The 26,153-nt window shown below is 30.6% G+C and overlaps 1 protein-coding gene across 1 annotated transcript; it reads left to right on the top strand.

The window, feature by feature from the left end:
• The first annotated feature begins 12,887 nt into the window (after nt 1–12,887).
• LOC129806508 (globin CTT-VI) lies at nt 12,888–26,143 on the top strand. Its single transcript, XM_055855152.1, has 4 exons — nt 12,888–13,063; nt 18,109–18,337; nt 18,423–18,541; nt 26,000–26,143. The coding sequence occupies exons 2-4, from the start codon at nt 18,127–18,129 to the stop codon at nt 26,141–26,143; spliced, it is 474 nt and encodes a 157-aa protein (XP_055711127.1). The 5' UTR covers nt 12,888–13,063; nt 18,109–18,126.
• The last annotated feature ends 10 nt before the right edge of the window (nt 26,144–26,153 follow it).

Genomic DNA, 26,153 nt, shown 5'->3' with positions numbered 1-26,153 from the left:
TTTAATGAAATATATCTAAGCTCAGGAATTAATTAAGGTTCTATAAAAAATATTTTACATTTGGACATCCTTATAGTTTGTAATCATCCACAAGAATAGAATTTTTATCAGTTCTGAATAATTTAAAAACATTGTTTTTCACAGAACATTCATATGCTGCTTTGGGTACTCAGAGTCCCAAAAGAGACGAAAGAGTTAACTTACTATTAGTGTTGCTGAAGTAAAAGACTGTGGATTCTTTATTTCATATCACTTTTCAATTTTTTTTTGCAAAAGTTTATTCCATTTTACAAATTTCAATTACAGAAACTTTTATTTAAAGAAAATTATGATATTTAACTCCTACTTTTTAATATAAAAATTATTGAATACAAAAATAAGTTGGTGTAGCCTAAAACTAGAAAATATTAGAAACAGTTTTTGAAATCAGACTACAAAAATTGCTCCTCTTTGAAAATTAACAATTTCATTAAGTCTTAAATTACTTTTATCTGCTATGTGAATTAATTTATTGGCATCTTTCTAAAATTATTTCCTTGGTGATTTATTTCCGTTTATTTCTAAGGATTATCGTGATTATCTTGGTGATGAGCATGATCGATCACTTTTAACTCTTTTCAACAGTCACTCAGGAAAATACTAAATAAATTTTAATACAGAGTGTTGAAATTTTGAAAATATTCTTTGCTGATTTTTGCAGTATTTGGTGGGTTTAAATTGAAATATTTGAAAGTAGTTTGAGGAAATCTGCAAAGATAGAAAGAATATATTAGAAAAGAAAAAAAATATACACTTCTTTTGTACAAATTTTCGCAAATTTGTTCACAATGATTTACAGAAAATTGATTTATTTAAGATCATACCTCCCTACTCCTTCCTCGAAGTCCAATAGATCTTCGAATCTGCCCATTTGATCAGAAATTTATTAGACTGTGGAAGTCTTCTTTCCGGAAGAAATTATTGGCAAATAGGAGATTTTCATATGCTTATCTCTCGCAGAATTTGCTTTATCGCAGCTTCCACTTTTGAACCTTCCTGTTGGGGTGGTCTTGGAGGAATACCACCAGCTTCCTCATGATCCTGGACTTGCTGGATTGGCTGTTGATTGTGGAGAATCACAGTCAAAACACAAACACTCCTTTAGCCACTTTTCTCTGGATTTCCTGAACAAAAAAAAACATTATCACTTGATGGTTTTGGTCTTTTCCACTCTTTACAACTCACCTTTATCGTTTAAGATCCTGATGGCAGCCATTCCTGCACAAAATTTCCACCAATTTACACATTTTATTCACGAACAGAGAAAAAAATAGCTTAACAAGTCAACTGACGACAAATGGAACAATTGCTACACTGTAAATTCTCGATTTGCTCGATTTACACTGACGTCACCAAATCACTTCCCCTCCCGATGCGTCGTACCTGATAGAGCAATGTTATGATTTGTTGTGTGAAATGATAAGGTCCAAATACCTTGCTCCACATTGCAAGGATTTATTGACATAAAAGTTTCAATATTGAAGAAAATTGACTAGTGTGTACACTGAGAAAAAAAAGAGGGTGCGATTAACTTTTTTCCCTCATAACTTTAACACTTTTTAGGTGTAAAAATATATGAACATTTTTAACGTTAATTTTACACCTTTTTCAGGGTAAAATTAACATGAAAAAGGGTAACTTTAACCCCTAATACACCTAAAAGCATAATATTTACACCGATTTCGGATCAATATTGCAGGGTAAAATTAACATTTCCGGAATGTTAGTTTAACGCTTTCGGATTTCTCTCAGTGTAAGCAATTATTGAAATAATGTGTTTCAATATGGAGCATTTTTTAAAATATTTTATTTCATTATTTTGAATGGCTACACACTAGCAAGATGTTTCAAGTACAAGGTGGGCCAAATCTAACTGCCAGTGACGTAGATACTTTTACCCGACTGGTACAGTGTTGACAACTCAGATTTGTCAAAGATTTGTAATAGAAAAATAAGAATCGAATAATTTTGCAAAGATTTATTAGTTTTCTTCATAAATGAAAATATATTTATTGTTTGGATGTCCAATATATGTTCCTCGGCTAATGAACTTCAAATAAGTATAATATGATAAATTTTGATAAAAAAAACACCTTTTTACTAATATGACCACATTGGGTATGATATTAAAATTGCCTAGGATAAAATATCGTCCATATATATGCCATTAAACTCAATAATTTTCTTAAATCGATTTTCCATTGTTAAATTTTTAAATTTAATCTTATTTTGCAGCTAATATTATATATGCAGCTAATATGCACAAGATTACATTCAAAATTGTACACTCTTAGTCAATTTTCAATTTTATTAATTTTTTTGAAAAATTATAGGTTACACAGAAAAAGAATTCACAGCGTTCTAGGCAAGGCTATCCTTACTGCCCAATCCAGTATATGGGGTTGTGGAGCACCACATATCTCTTTTTACGTCGCATTTTATAGTTTCCATATAGATAAAATGGGTTTTCCAACAATTTTATTTACAAAGGAAAAGTAACACTTCAGAAAAATTGAATTTTTTTTTATAGGTTGTTTCACTACAATGATAGTTCCAATAAGTGTATTAGGCCTCAGGCTTATAAAAATAATACCTCGTTTAATGTTTCAACAGCAATATTTTCAGTAACTGTTCTAGATTCAGAGGCATGTACCTTCACATTTGAAGGCAAAATTGTACCATATGCCTTGGAACAAATCGATATTGCTTTTTTATTTGTCTTGTAACAAAAATTAAGAACTTTGAATATTAAATGAGGTTGGATCTTAATCTTGATAATAATTAAATAATTTAAGATCCAAAATAGTCGTAAAATAGTACTGAAAGAACCATAATGAGAATTCAAATCGTCAGTTAAATCAGCATTTATCGTAACTTATTTTTTGCGATTTTGAGATATATACATATTTGGAATCAGCGTAATTTTGTTTATTAAACGCACTTGTGAAAAAGAAACTTTTATAAGCCCAATAAAAATTATTTTAAATAAAAATTATCGTAAGTGCCCTTAATTAAGAAAAATTTATCAGAATTTGTCGTAACTTCCATATTTGGGGAAGTTACGATAAATTTCCATACAAAATTTTCAATAATCAGCATTTGCCGTAACTTCTTTTGCTCACTTATGTGGCTTGTAATTTGCAGCAAAATTGCAATATTTCTCAACAAAACGTTTATAAACTCTTCCAAATATCGAAAGACAGTGCAAATAGTGTAACATGAAATCATTTTAATTCAATATTTGCGAGAAAAAAGTGAGAAAAAATCCCTACCCATCTGTCATTTATTCAAAACAAAACACGCGACGTGGCACACAAAATTTATTCAATAAAACTTATGAAATAAAGGCTTTTATGGACAGGGATAATAGTATTATTGACTAATTTAGTCAAATAATGGCGCTTATTATCACTATAACAATTCAAATTGATATAATGCATTTTTGAAAATTGTCGTAACTTCCAAGATCTCCATACATTGGAAGTTACGGCTTTATAAATTATGGAAGTTACGACAAAATATTATTGTGTTTCTTCTGACATATTTCTCAATATTGCAGCTTTTAAATAATTTTATAAAGATTTTCTCGAGCTAACTTACAGTTTATTAGTGCCATTTTTATTATTTTGACTCAAAAGTATTGCATTCGGGGCTCATTTTTAAGAAAAATAATATTGACCTGAAAATTTCGTCTCCTGAAAAGTTGTCAAAAGGAAGTTACGACAAATGCTGATTTAACTGACGAAATGTCACCTTAAATTTCTTTACTGATTTCCTCTTGACAGTTCTAAAAAAAACTCATACCTGATACATACGTAAGGATGTCAATTTTAGAGGAAAATTTTAGAAAGTGTTGGAAAAAAATAACATAATAATATAGGTTTTTGTTAATAAAATCAATGAAAACTCATTTTAAGATTTTTCTTGTTTTTTCTTAGTTTAACACAAAACAAAAAATGTGGAAATCTTAATGAGGAAATGGATTTATGAGTCCTTAAAACTTTTGTAGAAGTCTTACGAAATTAAAGAAAATTAATATTTGCTTCTTGTTTAGCGTGATTTATATTTCGAATTCTGTGTTATTTTACTTATTCTGAATTTTTTCCAAGGAACAAATATTAGTATTGAATGTTCTGACACATTTGTGATTTGCTCATATGGTGTATGGTCTGCCGAGTTTCGTGAAAATAATTTTTGTCAAGTGGAATTTTCTGGCAAAAAGTATGAGAAAAACAGAAACAACATCAAATAGTAGTTTAATTGATAAAAATAGTCATTACTGTTAACAATTAAACTAATAATTTTGATATATTCCCAACGTTTTATAGAAATGTATTCGCATGAGATTTTGGCGCGAGTCACGAACAGATAATTTTTGACATAACCTCCAAAAAGTATCTACGTCATCACCAGCCCGATCTGGTCCACCTTATTACTTTGTTATTTGTTTTTATTCATCTTGATTCCACTCTACATTATCACTAATTTTACATTTTTGAAGTTTCTCCCTGTGTTGTAAAAAATTGATACTTATTGTAAAATATAGAACGTTAATAATAGACTTTTTTTCCAATTCACTTTAATAGAGTCATTGGATGCCAATTGATTTCTTGTTAATTTTCATGAATGGTAAAATTGAAGAAAAAGTCTATTATTAGGATAATTCGTGCTAATAATGACACGAAAAGCAATAAATTGTGTTATGAATGAATTGATAGAAATATAATTTCTAAAATTACACCTATATAAAAATGACTAAATGGCATTTACTTATACTCCCTATACCTTTAATTTTTATTTAAAAATAAAAGAAAAACAGACACATTAATAAGTAATGTCAAGAAAGACAGTAAATTGAATGTCATGGTGTTAAATGCCACTTAATTTGCTTATTGCTCGCACTCTCAAGAAAGAGCAATTATTATGTAAGCAATGTCGTCAATGGCACTCAATAAATAATAAGGCCCTCAATGGGTCACGTGACAGAGCACTCCCTCTATGAAGCAAGTGTCCCGGGTTCGAATCCCTTTAGGATATGTACTATGACAAAATTTGGAATATCTGTCATGATTTCTTGTACTGCAATAAGTTTTTATTGGCCAACGTTTCGGTCCTTGGTTGTGTCCTTCCTCAGGGCCTACATACAGTAACACAGAGAGGTGTGAAGAACCGTTGAAACCGAATAAACGTCAAAATAAGTTTGCTTTGGTAGCGTTTTGACCATTGACGTATATGTTTCATCTGACGTTTATTCGGTTTCAACGGTTCTTGCACGCCTCTGCAATAACAAATCATGCTTTTTTTTAAACAAAAACACAATTTCTGAAAAAGTTACTCACATAAAAAACGGGGAACAATTTCACTGCCATTACGCGACTTTCGGAAATTATTATAACTATTTTTATTTAAAAAAGAATCATTATTTGATACTGTGTGATCTAGATCCTCAATTTGAAATCTGTGGTTCACAATTAAATGACACTAGTGACATGTGTGAAGTTGTGTTTATTTAAGAAGTCAGTCATCTACCAACAATAGCCGGAATAGTCAGAATTCCGACAGATATCGCAACTCAAACAATATTTTTTTTAATGTAAGAAAATGTCGAGTTTTATTCCAAAAATTCAGCATTAGCGGGAAGTGTTTACTTTATCACTCTAACTTAAGAAAAAAAATTAAGTAAAGTACGTTATTTGATTAAAGGTGTCCACAGACAACATGTACCATCGAGAATCACCCGAGAAAATTATGGTTAAATGCTTTAGAAATGGTGATTTCAATGTAAAAAACCAAAAGGCCAAAAACAATCAAAGGCGCCGATCTTCAAGCGTTTCTGAATGAAAATTATAAAATTAGCTTTTGGGGGCATTAAACGGGTCCCGGTAAAATATTTTGAAACGTTTGCATTCCATTGAAAAAATCTAATTGATTATGTTTCCCAGATTAATTTTTATTGTTGATTTTCAGTCCGTAAAAATTGTCTCGTCGTTAAAGGGTTAATTTTGTATTTTCTTCTGAAATTTTTCAATTTTTTTTTATTTAAAAAGCCGTGGATTTCAAGTTAAGGACCTAGTATGTAGGCTCTGAGGAAGGTCCCAACCAAGGCCCGGAAATGTTGGCTAATAAAAATTTATTGCAGAACAAGAAATCAAAACCGATATTCTAAGTTTTGACATAGTACATTAAACTGTTCCTTCCTCAAACTGCCATCATTATTATCAACTGACATTATTATCAACATTTCCACCAAATTATTAGGGTAAGTGTGCCAAATTTCGGCATTTCTTTATAAGGAATGTTACATGAAACCTTGTAGGCAGTCTAACGTCTTTATTTTCTCTAAATTCACTCTTAATACATTCAAAAATGCATAAAAATGTAGACATTACATTTGTGGCCTATTTCGGCCACCTTCATTTTCACAGTTCCTTGCCCTTCTGGAATTCTTCTAATGTCTTTTTTAGATCATCTTGTTCATCGAAGAGACATTTTTTGTTATTTTTTTTCTTTTTTTTGTTGTTGTATTATTTCTAGAGTATGCAAAAACTAAAAATTCAATGAGATTCGAGGAACAAAAAATGTGGCCGAAATTACAAGCTGACCGGAATTTGGCACACTTACCTTACCCTATTGAGTTTTTGGAATGTCAAATAATATTGAACAATGTAACTTTGCTTTTCGCAATAATTTCACTTATCAAAATTAAAACAACAATCAAGCATTCTGCGAAGTCTTTTAAATTTTACAACAATGCTTTTTTATTGCAAAATACACATTCAAGCATTTTGTTGTTAATTGTAATGTTGTCATAAATCATGCTAATTTAAAATTTGCTGAGTGGCTGCCACTCCAAACTGAAATATTCTCAAGAAAAATAAGAAAAAAGTCTGAATTTTAATAATGTTTTCAATCAAATTGATAAGTTCTTACTCATGTGGCTATTAAAATGAGAGCATTTTAAATAAAATTTTGGAAGACACAATCTTGAATCTCGCAATGAAGCAACATTGTGATGAAATAGGTTTTCTTTTTCCTTTTCATATTTTGACGCATGTTGATATTTCTACGAAATGATAACATAAATTTCTCTCCTTGAAAATTGCACGTAACTGCAAGAAGATTCATTCGGTTTTTGGTAGCATATTCATTAAATTGCTTCCACAAATATTTTGTCTCTCTTAAACACCTGAGATATTTAGTATTGCAAAAATCTATTTAGGAATTTAGCAAATGTACATTCCATATTATGCTTTGAATACTAAAAATTTCATTAGTCATTCATCCAATGCATAGTTTAAAAAACAAATCATATTTTATATTCTAAGCGAATTATTTATGAAATTCTTCCGGTGGAAGATGAGTTAGATTGAAATTAAGAAAAGGCACGTGCTATTTCTTTTGTGCAACTATAAATTAATAAATATTCTTCAATGACTTTTATATGGTGTTAGCATTATGAATTTTAATATTAGCACAAATTTAATTTTGATTTTTCGTCATAGAGCTAATCATTTTGTAAATGATAAGCCAATATAAGTTGATACTTGCGAAATTGTGAGTCTTGAAAAAAGTACAAAAAATCGTGTAATTATGTTATGATAATAACATGACTTTAATTTAGGCAACAACGGTTTTTTAAAGAAAAGCCACAAGAAAAACAAACAACGTCGTATCTCCTACAAAAAGTGAAGATATTTTTGAGAATTTCATGATCATGCTATGTCGCAATATAAAGCAGTTTTGAGTCAATTTAAGAAAAAATAGCAATCAAACTTTTTTTTAGAATGTAGAACAAGTTCTCCACGTGCTAAATAGAATAAACTAATTATAGCCCTCGTAGTATTCTATTCATACACAATTTTGGATGGTCAATGTGGAAAAATACAAATACTATTATTATATAATTTCTATTTTTCACTTTGGACATAAATTTATATTTGACTCTCAAAGTGTTCAAATACGATTAAAAAAAACGCACACGAGTGATACCACTTAAAGGTCGCATGTCAGTTGTAAAACCATTTATTTTAATTAATTCTCCCACGACAATCTCACGGCACTCATCTAATAATCCAATATTCGTTTGCAATTAAGACGCTTTTGGTTTTGTTCACCTTTTAATTTGTTTTGTTACCTTATTTTCCGTTTCTTTTTCTGTTGCTGTCTTCTTGTTGATTAAACTTCTGTGTCCAGTGAGACTTGTATTAATTTTAGATGATGTTTACTTCATGTGTTGCGGATATTGATATCAATGGACAAGTTAATTGCTTTGGATTCTAACCAAATTTTGAGAAATTTCCTCAAGAAAGTTCCAAAAATATTTTTAAAAAACCATGTTTTCTTTTCTTCAAAATATTTTTTTCTGGTTAATGAAAATAATATTGGAATTAATGAAAAATTTAAGCTTAATCTATGGAGCTAAGATAAATCTCAAAAGAAAAATCCCAATTTCAAAGCTGTTCCCAAATTCAAAGGTGCCTGGTCTGGATTACGACGATCCGGATTAGAGAACGGGCACTGTACTAACAATAAAGAAAGATCCTTATAGTTTCTCTTTTTTGTTTTCTCTCAAATTATTCTTAATGTGTTTTAAAATGAATAAAAATATAGATATTGCTTTGGGTAATTTCGGAACTCTTCCAAGGTCTTTTCCTTCTTTTTGACATAATCTCGTTCCTTTTCCATGTATTGAACAATCTTTAGAATAAAGAAAACTTAAATTATTATGGAATTTTGAGAAATAAAGTAAGTGGCCGAAATTGTGAGCTGGCTGAAATTTTATAGAATTCCGCTATGCTCATTTTTTGTACTGACCAAAATATTGCAGAACTAAAAATGCTACTCAATTGTTAGACAAATTTAGGGTTATTTTTTGAAATCGTAAAATTGACCTCAAAATCTGATTCGTATTTTCCGAAAACAGTTTTGAAATTTAAGAGTCAGTTTAGGTCTCAGGGTTTAATGTGGGACTCGAGTATAAAAAAAAATGCTATATTCGAACAATACATTTCTGAAATTTTGAAAACCAAAATCGAAATTCATTCATTATGGCTCTGGCACACCTTTTAGATCAAGAAAACTTCATGAAGTCGAAATTGGAGTCCCCTTCTTTCTCATATGTGTTGCATACGACTATCTCATTCTTTCGCATACCAAATTCGATTGATCGAAATTGAATTTAGTGTGACGTTTAAAAGAAGAAGAAGGCTGCAAGAGAATAAGATAGACATATGCAAAGGATGTGAGAAAGAAAGGACAGCGAATTCCGACTTCATGAAATTTTCCTGATCTAAAAGGTGTGCCGGAGCCATTAGGATTTGATTTTTGAAAAACTTTTCAGAAAAATGCGCTTGCTGTCAAATTGCTCATAGTCGATACATTTGATAAAGTTATTTTTTGCACAAAAATGAATGAAAGATCTTGTTTTCAATTGTTTTTACTCGGAAAAACTAATTTTGAAATTTTCAAATAACCATATAAAAGAGGCCCATATTCGGGTGAATGATAATATAACAAATTTTTATTTTAGATATAATTACGGAATTATGTTCAGTAAAATGTATCGATTATGACTGAATAAAATATAATCACTCTGTAATACCAATATTATAACTATCGAATGAAGAACTGTCATTTCTTTTCCATTTTTCTTTAAAACGTTCTCAAATATTTTTCTCGAATGAATAATTATTATTTATCTTCACCAATTCAGTTAGATTTAAAGAGCCTCGTACACTTTTATCGTGTATGAAAGTTCAATCCAACGACCGTTTTCCATGAGAGGACACAAAATTAGTGATTAAAATTCCATTCCCGACTTAAAATTCCCAGGGGAAAGTTGTAAAATTAAAGAAAGTAAAATTGAATGAATTTTCCACCCTTTTCATTTAAAAAGTTTATCAATTTTAGATTTTAACTGTGCTAATTAACAGAATATATCGCATTAAACACAAATCTAGACAGTTATCGGCACATATCAATGTTTTTTGCATTATTTTTATTTTAAATTGTGTTTGATGAAACCTAATTAATGTAATTTTTTACGCCACAAACTTATTTTATTCTAATAAAATAAAATAAATATATTCTAACCCGAATAAGAACGAAATATAGAATAAAACACGTCTTTACATATTTTCATTTTTATATTCACATTATGTTCTACATTGTATACAAAATATGGATTTTTTATAACAATTATATCACTACATTGCAGTAGTGATATATATTAACAGTGTGCATTCTGGGCACACTTTATGCAATTTAGTTTCACGTAAAATGATCAGGAAGCCGTTCTAACGCTTTTACTTTTGATATAGGTACTGCAATTAAAGAAAGAAAATGTTAGCTTTCACAAATAAAGTATTAATTCATTATTTTTCCATCAATTACACTTACTTTGTCGAATTTAATCCTTTCTATCTACGTACTCGCCTCTACTGGACACGCTGGCACACTTCAAAGTTTCAATTTATGTTAAATATTACTTTTTTCACAAATTTTCACTCTAAAATGAACCTCTGCTAAGTAAATAAAACAGAATTTGACAATTTGGCAGCTTTATACAAAAAGAACACAAGTTGTATACAAGTTGTCTCCTTTACGGAACAAATATAACTAAAAATTATCAAAACATGATGTTCATACAATTTCACGTCATTATGTCAACATAACAGCTAAAATATGTAAGATAAATATACTTTCGATATTTTCGACATAGATTCACATATTTTCACTCAAAAATGAATTATATTATGACCTGTTTGTGGATCTAAAAACATTCAGTCGTAATTTTAAGGGGAAATACCAACATTATTAACTGGAATTTATCAAATAAAATGTAATATTCTTGTTAATAGAAAATAACTGATATTTTCTATAAATTTTTTAGTTAAGTTGTTTTTTTTTGGTATTTATCGCTTATAATTTTCAGTTTATATACTTCCATTTTGTTCATACATTATATTCTTTAGAAATAGATTGGTTACGTTGAAAATATGTTGGTTACATTTGAAAAATAGGGTAACGTGTGGTATTTCGGGACACTTTTTAGCACTTTCAAGTTTCAAACAGATTAACGACTTTTCAAATAATTTTTTCATTATTGATACAGATATTTATGTTCCTTATGCTATCCAGAATAAGATTCTTATCGAAAAATGTTAAAAATGCATCATTTTTTATACAAAATAGCAAAAAATGTAAAGAAGTAAGAGTAGTATATTTCGGGACAGGCAAAACTCGCTATTATGCAAATAAATTTCACCGAGCCTGATTATTTACATTTAAGTAGAAAGTCTAAACTTCACTCTTTCATAAAAATTATGCTTAAATTTCACTTTTAAAGTGACATAAATCGAAATAAAAAGCACTGTTTGTGTTGTCATCTGCAAAATTGACCACACTGAAGATCTTGTAAAAAGTGAAATGGGACACTCACAATTCACGCGTATTCACGGTTTAAATTAAATAAAATTTCAGAAGTTTTATGTTTGTCTGATACGTAAAGCGCTTAATATTTCATATATAACTTAAAAGTAATAGGAAAACAAATATTTATAGGATTTTTGATGTGTCCAGAAATACCCATATTATGTCCCGAAAAGCACCTTGTCCAGAAATTCCACACGTTACCCTACATTACATATTTGGATATCAAATGCCGCTTGGGATAGTTTCCTGCCCTTCGGGAATTCTTTTGCATTGTATAATCTCCAGAGTATGCAAAAACTAATAATTCATGGAAATTCGAGGAAGTAAAAAATGGCCGGAATTGCAAGCTGACCGAAATTTGGTACACTTACCCTAAGATATTTTGGTAAGTTTAGAAGCAATTTAATATAGATTAGTAATTAGACCATTGAATCATAAATTGTAGACTTAATTTTTCAAAAATCTTTGGCAAAATAACAATAATTTTGCAAAATATTGTCATCTTGTTGGAATTTTTGGGTATGTACGTTACTGTAGGGGAAAGTACTCTCCATTCGAACGTTCATGCCTTCGGATAATGTGAATTTCTTTTACTTTTTCTAAGATATTTCCACATGAATGTCACATAATTATGAATAATTGATAAATAAGCTAACTAAGATTTAATAGAAATGTTTAAGTCTCTTAGGGTGTCTACACATTGTAAGCAGTTTTCGTCAAAAATTACTCTTTTGAAGGAAATCGTCTGTACTGTTGTAGGTAGAAACATCAAAATTCTGTCAAATATGCAATTTTTGACGAAAATTGCTCCTAATGTGTAGAGGCCTTTAGGAAAACTTAAAGAAAATTCACATTATTCGAAGGTATGAACGTTCGAAGGGAGAGTACATTCCCCTAAGAAGTTCAAATAATTTATTCAAAGTTACCATAAGCAAAATTGTGCCTATGCTGAACGTTTTTCCCTAACACGAATTCCATTCCTATTTTATTGTCTGTTGACTCTCAATTATTGTTTTCTTAAGACACGCTATTAAGCCAACCGGCGCGAGGGTCGGACTCCAATCTGGACAATGGTCAGTGAAAATTGGCGCGCAATTAATGCTTGAAGCTTAGATAATTACCTTCTAAAGTATTTGAATTTGAATGACTTTAGAAAAGCTCCAATTTTTTGGCTTGGAGACTCATTTTTTCTGTTCGTGCTGTTTGCTTTAGTTTTCCCATTGAACTTTTTGGGGGTGTTAAAGGAGGAGTAAAGAGTTTCTGGATGGGAAATTTGTTGTGCGATGAGAGAGATATTGTGAGATCGAATTCCGGCCCATGGTTGTGAATCGGCGCTCTCACAAGAGAAATACCAATTTGAGAACACCAGCTGGGTGTTTGTGTATATAAAATGCGCGAAATGTGAATCCACCGAGAGCTGATCGAGTCAAGGAGCTTTCTCAGTACACACCAAATTCCAGTTGATTGCAAGCCTTTGCTCCTAACACATCGTATCGTGTGGAGTTGCTCAGAAACAATATTAACAACAACAAAAAAAACTGCCCACCAGAAGTGTTTTGTGCTTGAGAAAATTTATTATCAACGAGAGCTTGTGAGTACAATTCTGCCGATTGTGATTCAATTAATTCCCATTTTCTCGCGTCGCCAAAGAACCTGACATTGATGCTCTTGGACATTCTACAATATACTAAAACACTCGATGTCCAGAGCAGTTTTAAAAGCGCTCTTTTTCTTTTTTTTTTTATTTATTTTGGACTATTTTTCACGCAAATTGTACAACATACAAAGTGCAAAAATACACATGAAAAAAATATCATGAATAGGGGAAAAAAAGGTGATGTGACATATGATAAGAACTTCTAAATGAGCTTTTTTTTACGTACTGAGGCCGCAGATTTTTAGTGAAACAGTGGAATTTTTTTTTCTGTTAATCACATGCAAAAGAAAATCACAAGATGGTTTTTTTTTCTCAAATGATAAGAAACAGTTTTTTTTTCATCTTGTGCAAACAGTGAGAATTTTTAATTAGGTATTCTATGTGACTGTGAAGTTAAATAGGCAATATCTTTGCCTCAGCCTCCGATGGTGTACAACAGAAAAAAAAGCACAAGTCTCACTGTGACAATTTCAAAATTATTTTCACGTACAAAATATTGTTATTTAATTTAGTACACTGAGAAAAATTGTTTGGTACAATTTGTTTCTTCAGATTTTCTTTTGAGTGAAAAACTATCAAGCAGAAATAATATTAGAATTCTTTGACAATTATTTTGATTGAGGTTTGTGAAATCTAAATTGGTTTGTCCGGAATTTCGCGTTGTCCGGAATTACAAAAAATACCCAAGCTCTTAAAGACATGAAGTAATCTCTTGCAGTGAAATACTATCAAACTATAGTAGAAATTATTATAATAATTATTTAATCTATTAGGTCTATTGGTATTGAATTTCAAACTCCGGACAGTACGGAATTCCGGACAACTAAGTTCAAAGTTTCAGATTTTATTCATCTAGTGATAATTTCATAATTATGCAACTATGGAGTACTTTCAATATTTTTTAATTGATTTTTTACCAGGGTTTCAAAATGTAAAATAGTTTGTCCGGAATTTCTCGTTTGTCCGGAATTTCGCATTGTCCGGAATTACAAAAAATACCCAAGCTCTTAAAGGCATGAAGGAATCACTTGCAGTGAAATACTATCAAACTATAGTATAAACTATTATGATTATAATTTAATCTATTAAGTCTATTGGTACTGAATTTCAAACTCCGGACAGTACAGAATTCTAGACAACCAATTTGAAAGTTCGATTTCTGTTCATCTAGTAATAACTTCCTAATTATGCAACTATGCAGTACTTTCAAGATTATGTAATTGATTTTTTTACTAGGCTTTAAAAAATGTAAAATAGGTTTGGTCGGAATATCGCACTGTCCGGAATTTAGAATATTATAACAGCTTTAAAAGACGCGAAGAAATCTGGTGCAGTGAAATACTATCAAACGAAAATAGAAATTAATGTGATTATTTTAACTATTAGGTCTGTTGGCATAAAATTTTAAATTCCGGACAAGGCGGAATTCCGGACAAAGCAATTTGAAAGTTTGATCTTTGTTCATCTAGTAATAATTTCGTAATTGTGCAAGTATAGAGTACTTTCAAGAACATGTAATTAATTTTTTACCACACTTTAAAAAATGTAAAATAATTTCATCCGGAATTTTGCGTTGTCCGGAATTTCGCATTTTCCGAAATTAAAAATGTTCTATCAGCTTTTCAAAGACGTAAAGGAATCTTCTGCAGTGAAATACCATCAAACGAAAGTAGAAATGAGTATGATTTTTATTACCATTAGGCCTACTGCAAAAACAATTTGATAGTTCGATCTTTATTCATCTAGTGATAATTTCGTAAAATATGCAAGTACAGTAGACTCTCTCTCAATCGGGCATATGGGGCAAAAAATCATCCAAATTATTGAGGGATTTGGGGGTCAACGTCATTCTAAATTCCACAAAAAATGCTCAATTATAAAACATCATAATAAAATAGGAGGAATTGCAGCGAATTTGAGCAAATTTGCTTCAAAATGAAACGTGAAAAACTGTCAACAAAATTTTTCGCCCGATTGAGAGAGAGTCTACTGTATAAAGTACTTTGACGGTTATATAATTGATTTTTATCAACCTTTTAAGAAATCTAAATTGAATTTTCCAGAATTTCGTGTTGTCCGAAATTACAAACTTTACCCTAGGACTTTAAGGGCAAAAGATCTGTCTGTAATAAAATACAAGAAACATCCATTTTTGTACTAAAATAGCAACAGTTCTAGCCAGAATTCATATGGTAAAATTTAGAAGTTCGGACGCTTAAGAAAAAGTTTTACTTTAAATGCATTTACTGTTTTCCTTTTCTTAACCTCGTGAGGTATCTTAAGGAATCTTTTAACAGAATTTTAGCTGTTTTTATTATGAAAGCTCAGTAGAGTAATTGAAAAATTTTCGTAAATTTGAAAATAGAACATTTAAGAGATCGGACAAGAGGTTTTGGAAAGTCGGACAAGAGGTATCGGAAAGTTGGACAAAGTGTATTAAGCGACTATTTTTTACTATTCTTGCCAAATGCATACGAACAGTATTTATACGACATAGGACTAAATATTCTTGATTGGTAAACTAGCGATTTGTCCAGTTATGGCTCTGGTACACCTTTTAGATCAGGAAAATTTCATACGGTCAAAATTTACATTCCTTTCTGTCTTAAAAGTTTTGCATATGTATATGCCACACTTTTAGACTCTTCTTCTTCTTTTGAACATCACTCCAAATTAAATTTAGTTCAATCGAATTTCGAAAGCGAAAGAATGCGACAGATATATGCAAAGCGTGTAAGGGACATGGACACGAATTTTAAGTTCATGAAATTATACCGAGCCAAAAGTGTGCCGGAGCCATTAGAAGATTGACAGAATTGACAAGAGAAATTACAATAAATCAAATCAAATCAATGAAAATCAGAAGTTAAAAAAAATCCTCGTAACGAATTTTAAGATTACAGGAAACCTAAAGAAGTAAAATTAAAAATACTATGCTGTAAATGAGAATAAGTCCAAATATTTAAAGCACAGGTGTGCAAGAACCGTTTCAAAACGAAAAAACGTCAAAATAAGTTTGTTCAGGTAGCATTTCGACCGTTGATGTACAAGTTTAATTTGACATTTCTTCGGTTTCGAAAGGTTCTTGCACACCTCTGATTTTAAGATTTATTTCCGAATTTTTCTGGAATTTACGTATATAAACCTATGTAATTACTTGAAAAAAAAATCTTCTTGAGTAAGTTCAAATTCTTTAATGTTGCAGTTTAATTTTTTAATTTCATGAATCTGTAATACGAATATCGAATATCTTCTTCTTTAAATATTCGCTTGGACTTTTTAAATATTTCTAAAATTATTTCTTTTAATATTGTTTATATTACGAAACTTATGAACTTGAAAAATTTACAATGAATGGCAAAAAAAATCGGCAAAAATGGCCGCAAAGTGCACAGTTTATAACAAACTAATAATAAATAAGGATTATCCATTTAAGTAAAATTAATTTCTAACGATAATTCTAATATTTAGTGTGATTTATTAAAAGTCAAAAATCGATGAATGTTGGACTATAAAACACGGTTTTAGCATATAAGTAAATATATTATTGAAATTTAGCTGTTTCTTTAAAATGTCCACCTTTCCAAATTTTACCCTATTCCGCTGAAAAATGGCAATTCAGAAAAATATTCAAGATTATTTTTAATTAAAAATTGACTATCGGGTATGGGAAAATCTGTAAAAAGAACTAATAATTTGGCCCATAGTACTATGACCACTATGACTATGACATCTCATAACACAATTACTCGCCTACAATTGGAATATTGTCTCTTTCAAAAAGGTCTCATCACAAGTCACAAAGATGAAGTGGGTTGAAATCCGGATTATTAACCACAAAAACCACATAAATATTAATTTTATGAGGAAAAATATTTTTTTTTCAATCAAGGTCAATAATTTATCCAAATAAAGTAAAATCTATTCTAGGTTAGTACAGCTTCCCAATAAATTTTTAAAATAAATTAATAATTTTTTTAAAAATTGTAGGGGGAGGTGGGGCTACTTTGAGATGTGGGGCTATATTGTTATACGAATTTTTCGCTTATTTCTAAATGAAGCTGGTTCTTACAATTATTTTATTTAGATACACAATTATTTTGCCTATCCAAATTATATCATGTTAAAACCCAGTTTCGTTTAGAAATATGCGAAAAAATCGTATAACAATGTAGCCCCACAGCTCAAAGTAGCCCCACTTCCCCCTATAGCTCATTTATGATTTTTATAATCCAAATATTGAATAGTAAATTCCACTGTTTTAAAGGTTTTTTAAGATTCTAAATTAAAAATAATAATTTAACTAAATTTTGGAATTTCGGACAGCGTGAAATTCCGGACATATCATTTTGAAACTTCAGACTTTGATAATCTATTGTAGTAATAATTTAGGTAATTTAGTAATTATCCAATTTCAGACCATTCAACAGATTTCCATCAAGTTTTAAGAGTGTTTTCCGAATTCTAAATTGATTTGTCCGAAATTACAAACTGTATCTTGGTTTAGAATTCCCAATTGAAATTAGTCATTTTTACTATCCATTTTTCTCAGTGTACAGAATTGTGAGTTTGAGAGAAACTGAAATGATTGAGGAAATCGGGAAAATCTCCACCCCTGAGAACGTGATTCTCATAATTTAACCATTCATCAATTCATTACAGAATTTTACAATTTAGTATTTTAGTATATTTTCTACTGAATATTTATTTATTTAAATCTTATCGTATCATTGTTACATTTGACCCAAAAATATTTATCGCTAACTTTTGAATAAAAGGTCTTATATTGTGCAATATTTAGTAAAAAAAAAAAAACAAAAAAAATCAGGAAGAATTTTCCAACACACTAATCTATCTCACTATTCGCGTTTGAGGAGACATCCGGAAGGGAGATCCGGGGCGGAAATTAATTCTGGATGATGGTGGTGTATCTCTGTGTAGAGAAGAGAGAATTGAAGTCTCACTTGTACATTTTGCAGAAATTTATACCGTGAAAGATGCCGAGTCTCACGCCAGAGCAGATTGAGATAGTCAAGAGCACGTGGGTAACCGTAGCGAATGCACCCGAGGATTCTGGTGAAGCGATTTTGTTGCGCTTCTTTGAGAAATATCCCCACAATCAGAAGTACTTCCCATTTCGTAATGTTCCACGGGAGAATCTCAAGGGAAGTGCCATGTTTAGAAGTCATGCAGGACGTGTTATAGCTGGTGAGTAATGCTAGAAAATCTTCTTATTTTCTCTTTTTTTTTAAAGTAGAAAATTGGGAAAATTCTTATAATGTTGGTAATTTAGTTTTCCAGAAATCTGTTGATGCCTTCAACACTGCCGATCCAGTGGGAACACTCGTGGAGATTTGGACCGAAATTGCTAAGACGCACTTTAAAAGGAATATTACCCAGACATCATTTAATGTAAGTCTATTTTTCTCATTAATTAATTGATAGTGAAAATAAATAAGATTATTAGGAATTTCAAGTATAATATGATTAAAATTCTAACTGTGCTATCACACTAGGATTTGCTCAATTTAATGTTAAATTCAATTGAGCCAATTGAGCATTATAAGATTTTTAGAATTTATTTGAAAATTCTCACAGCCAGGACACATTTTGCAAGAAATTTGCTCAATTTTAAATAGTGCCTCGAGATTTTTGATTGTGAATAACTCCGGAATTTATCTGTTATACAAAAGAATCCCCAAAGCCAGAAGAAAGGGTTGTAGGTAAGGGGGCTCATGAAGAGACTCTCAACTGCAGTTTCTTGACACAACAATTTCCTTCGAATTGCTTTGGAGGAATTCAGCAAATTACTCCCGATACTGAAGCTTCGCTCGCGTACAAGTTTATCACTGATCACTGTACTTATTTTTTTGGCCACAAATTTCATTGCAATAAAATTGAAATTGATGAGCAATTTTGACATTTTAATTTGCTGAATTCAAATTTAATTGAGCAACCACATTTGCTATTTTACCACGTTTAAACATTTTCTGGTGGGCCAAGTATCAGGTTATATCAATAAATCAGCAAAAATCTATCAATTCCAAATGATTTTTAATGAAAAATAACGCATAGGAACAATTAATCTGAAAATTAAATTGAATTTACAAATTGAAAAAATCCTAGTGTGATAGCACGGTAAGGATATTCATACTTAAACTTGTAAAGGATTATTTTCTGCAGTTAAAGTATTCATTAAGAGCTTTTTTGTTAGGAATTAAAAGTTGCTAACAGATATCCGATGGTAAATGGGATTGCAAACTTTTTGCTTAATAAATAAATCAGGAATATACGTAATTGATTTTATAGAAAAATTCGTCAAAAGAATACTCTTATTGCTACCATAAAACTTTCTAAAGTTTTTATAAATAAAGAGAAGTCTAAGCGGTTGAAAATGAATGAATAAATGAATTGTTTAATAAACACAAACCAAACAAAAAATATATATTATTTAGTTTAGATCAGTGTCTGAGTAATCAAATATTTTACAATAAGTAATAATAAATTAATAATGAGAAAAAAATTCTTATCAATAAAAGACCCCTGTTGTCGTTCTAACATTACGTCTTGTTTATGGAAATATTACTCTTGATAATCATCTATTGAAAAATTTGTCGGAAGAAAGCTCTCAAATAGTTGCTCGCAAACTTAAGAGATAGTTATACTGATTTTAAGGTACTTACCTTTAATTACTGCTAATCCAGTCATTTGGCCGTAGGGGAGATCGGAGTAGAAATAGCCACCAAATGAACTTTTTCATTGCGTATAATTTGTACAAAAAATGTTTATATGAGGCTGATAAATATGTCAATGAATATAGTAAAATGAGGTAACTGGATCGTTTTCCGAAGAGTGCTACTTAAACGCTTGTTTTTGGACTGATGAAATTATTTTTTACTTCTTCTAAATCTATAGAATTATTCACTGTTTCATTCAGAAAGATAATACAAAAAAAATTATCAAAAATATTAAAGAAAATTTATAAAATAATGATAATACTGAAATAAGTCAGCATGCACTAACTGGGTCATCTTTTCGCTAATTCACTTTTAATTAAATCTTTGGATTTAAAATACTTTTTTTTCACAAGGAAAAAACAATAAATGTTTTCAATCAACCAGCTGTCATTAGCGAAAATATCACTGGGAGAAAATTTTTAGTAAAGAACCCAGCTGGCACAAGATTGAAATGAGTCGATTGCATTCACTTATTTAATGGTTAAAAATATTATTTTTGCTTTTTCACAAACTTTAATAGTTATATTATGTTACTGTAGTGACTATATTAAGGAAATAAAAATAAAAATATTATTTTAAGTGGATTAGTCATAAATGATCCATATAGCGAAGCGCCCGGATTAGCATACTTGACTGTAAGCTAAATAACAGAATTAACGCTTCGTAGAACCCTAACTAAAAGTGTCACGGAGGGACCAAGGGGCAGACGCTGCCATTGTTCGAATTTTACAAATATTTTGACATTTTTACTTATATTTTAACATTCGGGGCCTCAGTCAGTTCTTTTCTGGTGTCTGATCCAGAAATTTCATCTCCTTGGTAACTGTATCTAAGAATTTCTAACTATTCGATGTTTTCATCTTCATCAGAATCATAGAAGAATGCTTTTTCATTGAGCGTTTTACGACCTCAATAATTCACTGAATTTTCAGTATTTTTCTTCACAATAATTTGCAATAACACTTTCAAAATATTCTTTTAACACTTTTACACATTAACAATCAAGAAAATTACATCTGCAAAACGTCAAACTCCCATATAAAATTCATATGGCAGTAACTGCCACTTGGTGCAGCGCAGTTTTTTTGTTTTTTGCAATATTTTTACATTAATATTTAATTTTTATTAAAAATTATGTAACGAAAAAATAGCCAGATAAATTCTGCACGCATTCAATCAGGCCTCCAGGCGAAATGATATATTCTTCATTATAAAAAATAAAATTGAAAATAAAATTGGCAGCGGCTGCCTCTAGGGTCCTTCTAAGTGTTAAGCAACATAATTAAAAAAAAAACTTAGTTTATGAATTCAACATATTTGAGAAATATCTGTAAGTTTTTTTGCGTCACGCTTTTTGGGAGTATTTCAATTTCTTGGTTAAATGCCAACACAGAAACAGTTCCAAAAAATATTCGGTGTACAAAAAAGTTCTCACTGCACTGTTTCTTTTTTGTGAAAATTCAAGTTTTATTAAAGAAAATTAGAAAATATTATTTCATTCAAAATATTGTCCATATTATATTATATTGTATATAATATATTACATATGAGGCGCTCAGAGCAAAAAAACTCTAAGTCGTATGCATTTCCCTATTAAAATAGCGTTTTTTTGCTCTGAACTCCTCATATATTGTTATTCTTTTTGAAGCGTCTAAGGTGTCTACACATTGGAGCTGATTTCATCAAGAATTATTTCAAGAATTTTTTAAAGAAAAATTCATATTTTTGAAGGAATTTTTGAAGAAAAATGCCTCCACATTGGGTTTTTTATTTTCCATCAAAAATTTTTTTGACAGATTGCCATCATTTCCAAGTCTCTACCTCTTCTGACTGTTTTTCACGAAAATTTGTTGTTTCACTACTGGAAAAAGTGAGAAAAGCGTTTAGTGAAGTTCCTTGAGATAGTATTTAGTGATTTTGTGAAGAAAATCTTCTAAATATTCAAGGGAATAGTGTTTTTCTGGAGATGTCGTTCCTGGTGGAATCCAACCCAGCCTTGAAGGAACATTTCCTGTAATTTTCCTCCAGAAATTGCCGGAAGTTAATCCATCTGTGTATTCTTGAGATGTTCCACAGTACAGTGGCCTCGTACTCCATGGATTGCAAGATGGATGGAAAGGAGAAAATTTACGGGCACTTTGGAATCTCTGCCTTGGTTACCAATCAAAACAAGAGCTAACCAGAGCCACCGAGGAGATCTCAATGCAAACGAGAGCTGTCCGGAGCTACCAGAAGCCATCACTTGAACCCCCAGAAGAACATCAGAATGATCTTTTATATCATTCACTTTCTCAACCACTAGGAACTCTGTGGGATTGCTTCCTTTCGAGAACATCAGAACTGGATAGCCAATTCCTCATGTCAATGGAACATGGAACCCAGTAAATAAATCAGTAGTGGAATTATTTTGGAACATCCATGGAATTTTCACAGGAATATTCTTCTATTATATTAATTTAAAAAAAACTACATTTTTTACATAATAGAGATCCTTTATGTAATTTTTTTTTTATTTATTAAGGGGTCCATCTGGAAGATGATTGCCCCGCCTTTATGTAATTTCTAATGATTATTTATTAAAAATTCCTACTTTTAATAACATAATGCAATGTAAAGGACTTTTAATTTAGAAGATTACATGGATTTTTAAATATTTAGGTTTGCTTATTTTTAGTAGTAGAAAATATATCAGATGTGGGGATGTTATAATATAATACAAGCGGTTTAAAATAAATGAACTAAAAAAAATCTAGTATAATAATGTTAAGAGCAGTTTCCCAAAAATTAAATAAAATTTATTTCAATTTTAATTTCGCATTAAAATTCAAATAAGAGACAGCCTTTGAAATTTATTGTCTTTTTTGATCAGTAAAAAGTTTCATTCAAGTTTTTAACGCTTGTGGAAAGGATTTTATCAATATCAGGAGGATTTTTTATGAGATCTTAAGAGTATTTTCCAAAAATTACACTTTAAGACTCCCAAAAAATCTAGTTTTGAATCTAGTCCTTTACATTTCATTATGTTATTAAAAGTAGGAATTTTTAATAAATAATCATTAGAAATTACATAAAGGCGGGGCAATCATCTTCCAGATGGACCCCTTAATAAATAAAAAAAAAATTACATAAAGGATCTCTATTATGTAAAAAATGTAGTTTTTTTTAAATTAATATAATAGAAGAATATTCCTGTGAAAATTCCATGGATGTTCCAAAATAATTCCACTACTGATTTATTTACTGGGTTCCATGTTCCATTGACATGAGGAATTGGCTATCCAGTTCTGATGTTCTCGAAAGGAAGCAATCCCACAGAGTTCCTAGTGGTTGAGAAAGTGAATGATATAAAAGATCATTCTGATGTTCTTCTGGGGGTTCAAGTGATGGCTTCTGGTAGCTCCGGACAGCTCTCGTTTGCATTGAGATCTCCTCGGTGGCTCTGGTTAGCTCTTGTTTTGATTGGTAACCAAGGCAGAGATTCCAAAGTGCCCGTAAATTTTCTCCTTTCCATCCATCTTGCAATCCATGGAGTACGAGGCCACTGTACTGTGGAACACCTCAAGAATACACAGATGGATTAACTTCCGGCAATTTCTGGAGGAAAATTACAGGAAATGTTCCTTCAAAGGCTGGGTTGGATTCCACCAGGAACGACATCTCCAGAAAAACACTATTCCCTTCTTCACAAATTCACTAAATACTATCCCAAGGAACTTCACCAAACGCTTTTCTCACTTTTTCCAGCAGAAAATAACAAATTTTCGTGAAAAACAATCTTGAATCGTGATGGTTTCCTTCAAGAATTCTGTCAAGAATGACTTTGATGAATTTTATTCCAATGTGTAGCCGATAATTTCTTTCAAAAATTCTTGATGGAAATTTCCTTCAATTGGATATGATTTTTGAAGAAATTTGTCTACACATTAGACAAATTTTCTTCAAGAATCCATCTTTTTGTCAAAAATTCTCACCAATGTGTAGGCAATTTTCTTGAAGAACACTTCTTGAAGCTCATTTTTGATAGAAATTTCTTATAATGTGTAGACACCTTAATTTAAACCAATCTCTGCATGTTGTATCTGATGGAGCATGGTCACCGCAAGTCTCTCCAAGATTTTTATGTGCTTCAGCCGCAGATTTCTTTTGGCGAAAGCAGAATAATAGGAGTTCCCGCAAATGAGCCTTTTTCGGCCCGTCACTCGTCATTTTAACCCTTTAAGGACGATTGGAACACCGGTGTCCCATAAAGAGAATAATTTTTCCTGACTACCTGAAGTCATTTTTTATTTATGTTTGTACGTAATTGCAAAGTACAAGGTTGAAGGAATCTAGGATATTTTTTGGAAGTCTCCAGCTATTTGCTATATAGTAAATTTGTAAGCTCAAAAATGACGAATTTTTAAATTCTTATAATGAAAATTAATTTTAAATATTTTTTATACTTCCAATTTTTTTTAAGCAAAACCGTTTTGAGAAAAGAAACTACAATACTTAAACATAATATTTTTCATTAGATTGAAAATTATCATTCATTAGTATTGTCAGAAAAATTACTTAAATTTTTAGGCTATTTTTGTCCCTATCGTTCATAGAGACAAAAAATACACCAAATCAGACTCTGTTGGCTTTTCGAAAGCCAGATATAAGACCTTTTACTGGTTTTGTTCATTGGTTTAATTTTTATTGCTGATTTTCGGTCAGCAAAAACTGTCTCGTCCTTAAAGGGTAAACTTTATGAAGAAATATGTTGTTTACACTTTTCCAAAACAAAATGTACTACCAATTACAATCCATTGATAAAGAATCATTACGAAGTTGATTACAAATACCGCCAGTACGTACTGACTTTGACAGTATCATCAATCAGTGAATAGCGAGAACTTTTTTGTACCCCTAATACGAAAACGTTTTTAGAATTGCAGAAATTCATCCAGAATGATCAGAGAAGAGAGTTCTCTGGAGAGAACTTTTCAATAAATTTTAACAAAATTTAATTTATTTTGTGTAAAGCAGGAGTTTCTAACTTTTTTTGAGTAAAGGATGTTAGTACAGTTAGGGTTTCTACACATATTGGGAGCAACTTTCGTCAAAAGTTGCACTTTTGATAGAATTTTGACGTTTATACCTACACCTGTGCAAACGATTTCCTCCCAAAAGAAGTATTTTTTAATGAGAATTGCTTCTAAGAGAAATTCGAAAAAGTTAAAATAATATTCCGGAAATGTTAATTTTACCCTGCATTATTGATCCGAAATCGGTGTAAATATTACACTTTTTAGGTGTATTAGGTGTTAAATTAACACTTTTTCATGTTAATTTTACCCTTAAAAAGGTGTAAAATTAACATTGAAAAATGTTGATATATTTTTACACCTAAAAAGTGTTAAAGTTACGAGGAAAGAAAGTTAATCGTAGCCTCTTTTTTCTTCTCAGTGAATGTGCAGAGGCCTTTATGCAGTATAACTTTTGACAATTTTTTTTTATTAAAAGATATAAAGTAATTTTCTGTACAGACATCTCAAGGATGACTTCTAAATAATATTGTGTTAAAAAATATATATTTTCTAAATTTATGCATACGTAAACCTGCCTAAATCTGCCTTAATTCTGCAATTTACGTACGAAATGGGATATTATATTAGAATTTTATTTTATATTATGATATACATACTTACGAATTGGACGAACATTCAGAGAATGAACATTCTCTGAATTTTTCGTTGCATTTTCATAATTTAAAAATATTAAATTACGAATGAATGTTGTTTCGAAGTATAATGACCAGTGCACAATAACTTTTGTTTGTAAACATGTTTTTGACATTTCAATGAGAGTGAGTGAGATCTAGATCTAGTCATCTTGCTCACTCTCATAGAAAATTTTGAAAACATGTTTACAAACAAAAGTTATAGTGTGCTGGGCATTATGCCCAACGCACAATAATTTTTGTTTGTAAACATGTCTTCAAAATTTCCTATGAGAGTAAGCGAGATAACTAGATCTCGGTTTCATTCACTCTCATAGAAAAATCAAAATCATGGTTACAAAACAAAAGTTATTGTGCGCTATGGCTAAAAAAGCTCTTTGTAACAACAAACAAAAATAACCATTATTTTCTTTATTTTTCTTTTAGGAGCTTAAAGAAGTGATACTTGAAGTTTTGACTGCAGCATGCAAACTCGATGGAGTACAGCAGACTGCCTGGGCTGTGACATTGGACACAATCTTCGAAATAATCTCAAAAGAGCTCGTAAAACTTGGTCAAACATCTCAGTAAAACTTCAACA

This window comes from Phlebotomus papatasi, chromosome 3 (genome assembly GCF_024763615.1).
Source record: "Phlebotomus papatasi isolate M1 chromosome 3, Ppap_2.1, whole genome shotgun sequence".
In the NCBI taxonomy this organism is placed as follows: Eukaryota; Metazoa; Arthropoda; class Insecta; order Diptera; family Psychodidae; genus Phlebotomus; species Phlebotomus papatasi.
This window is presented reverse-complemented; position numbering and strand designations above follow the sequence as displayed.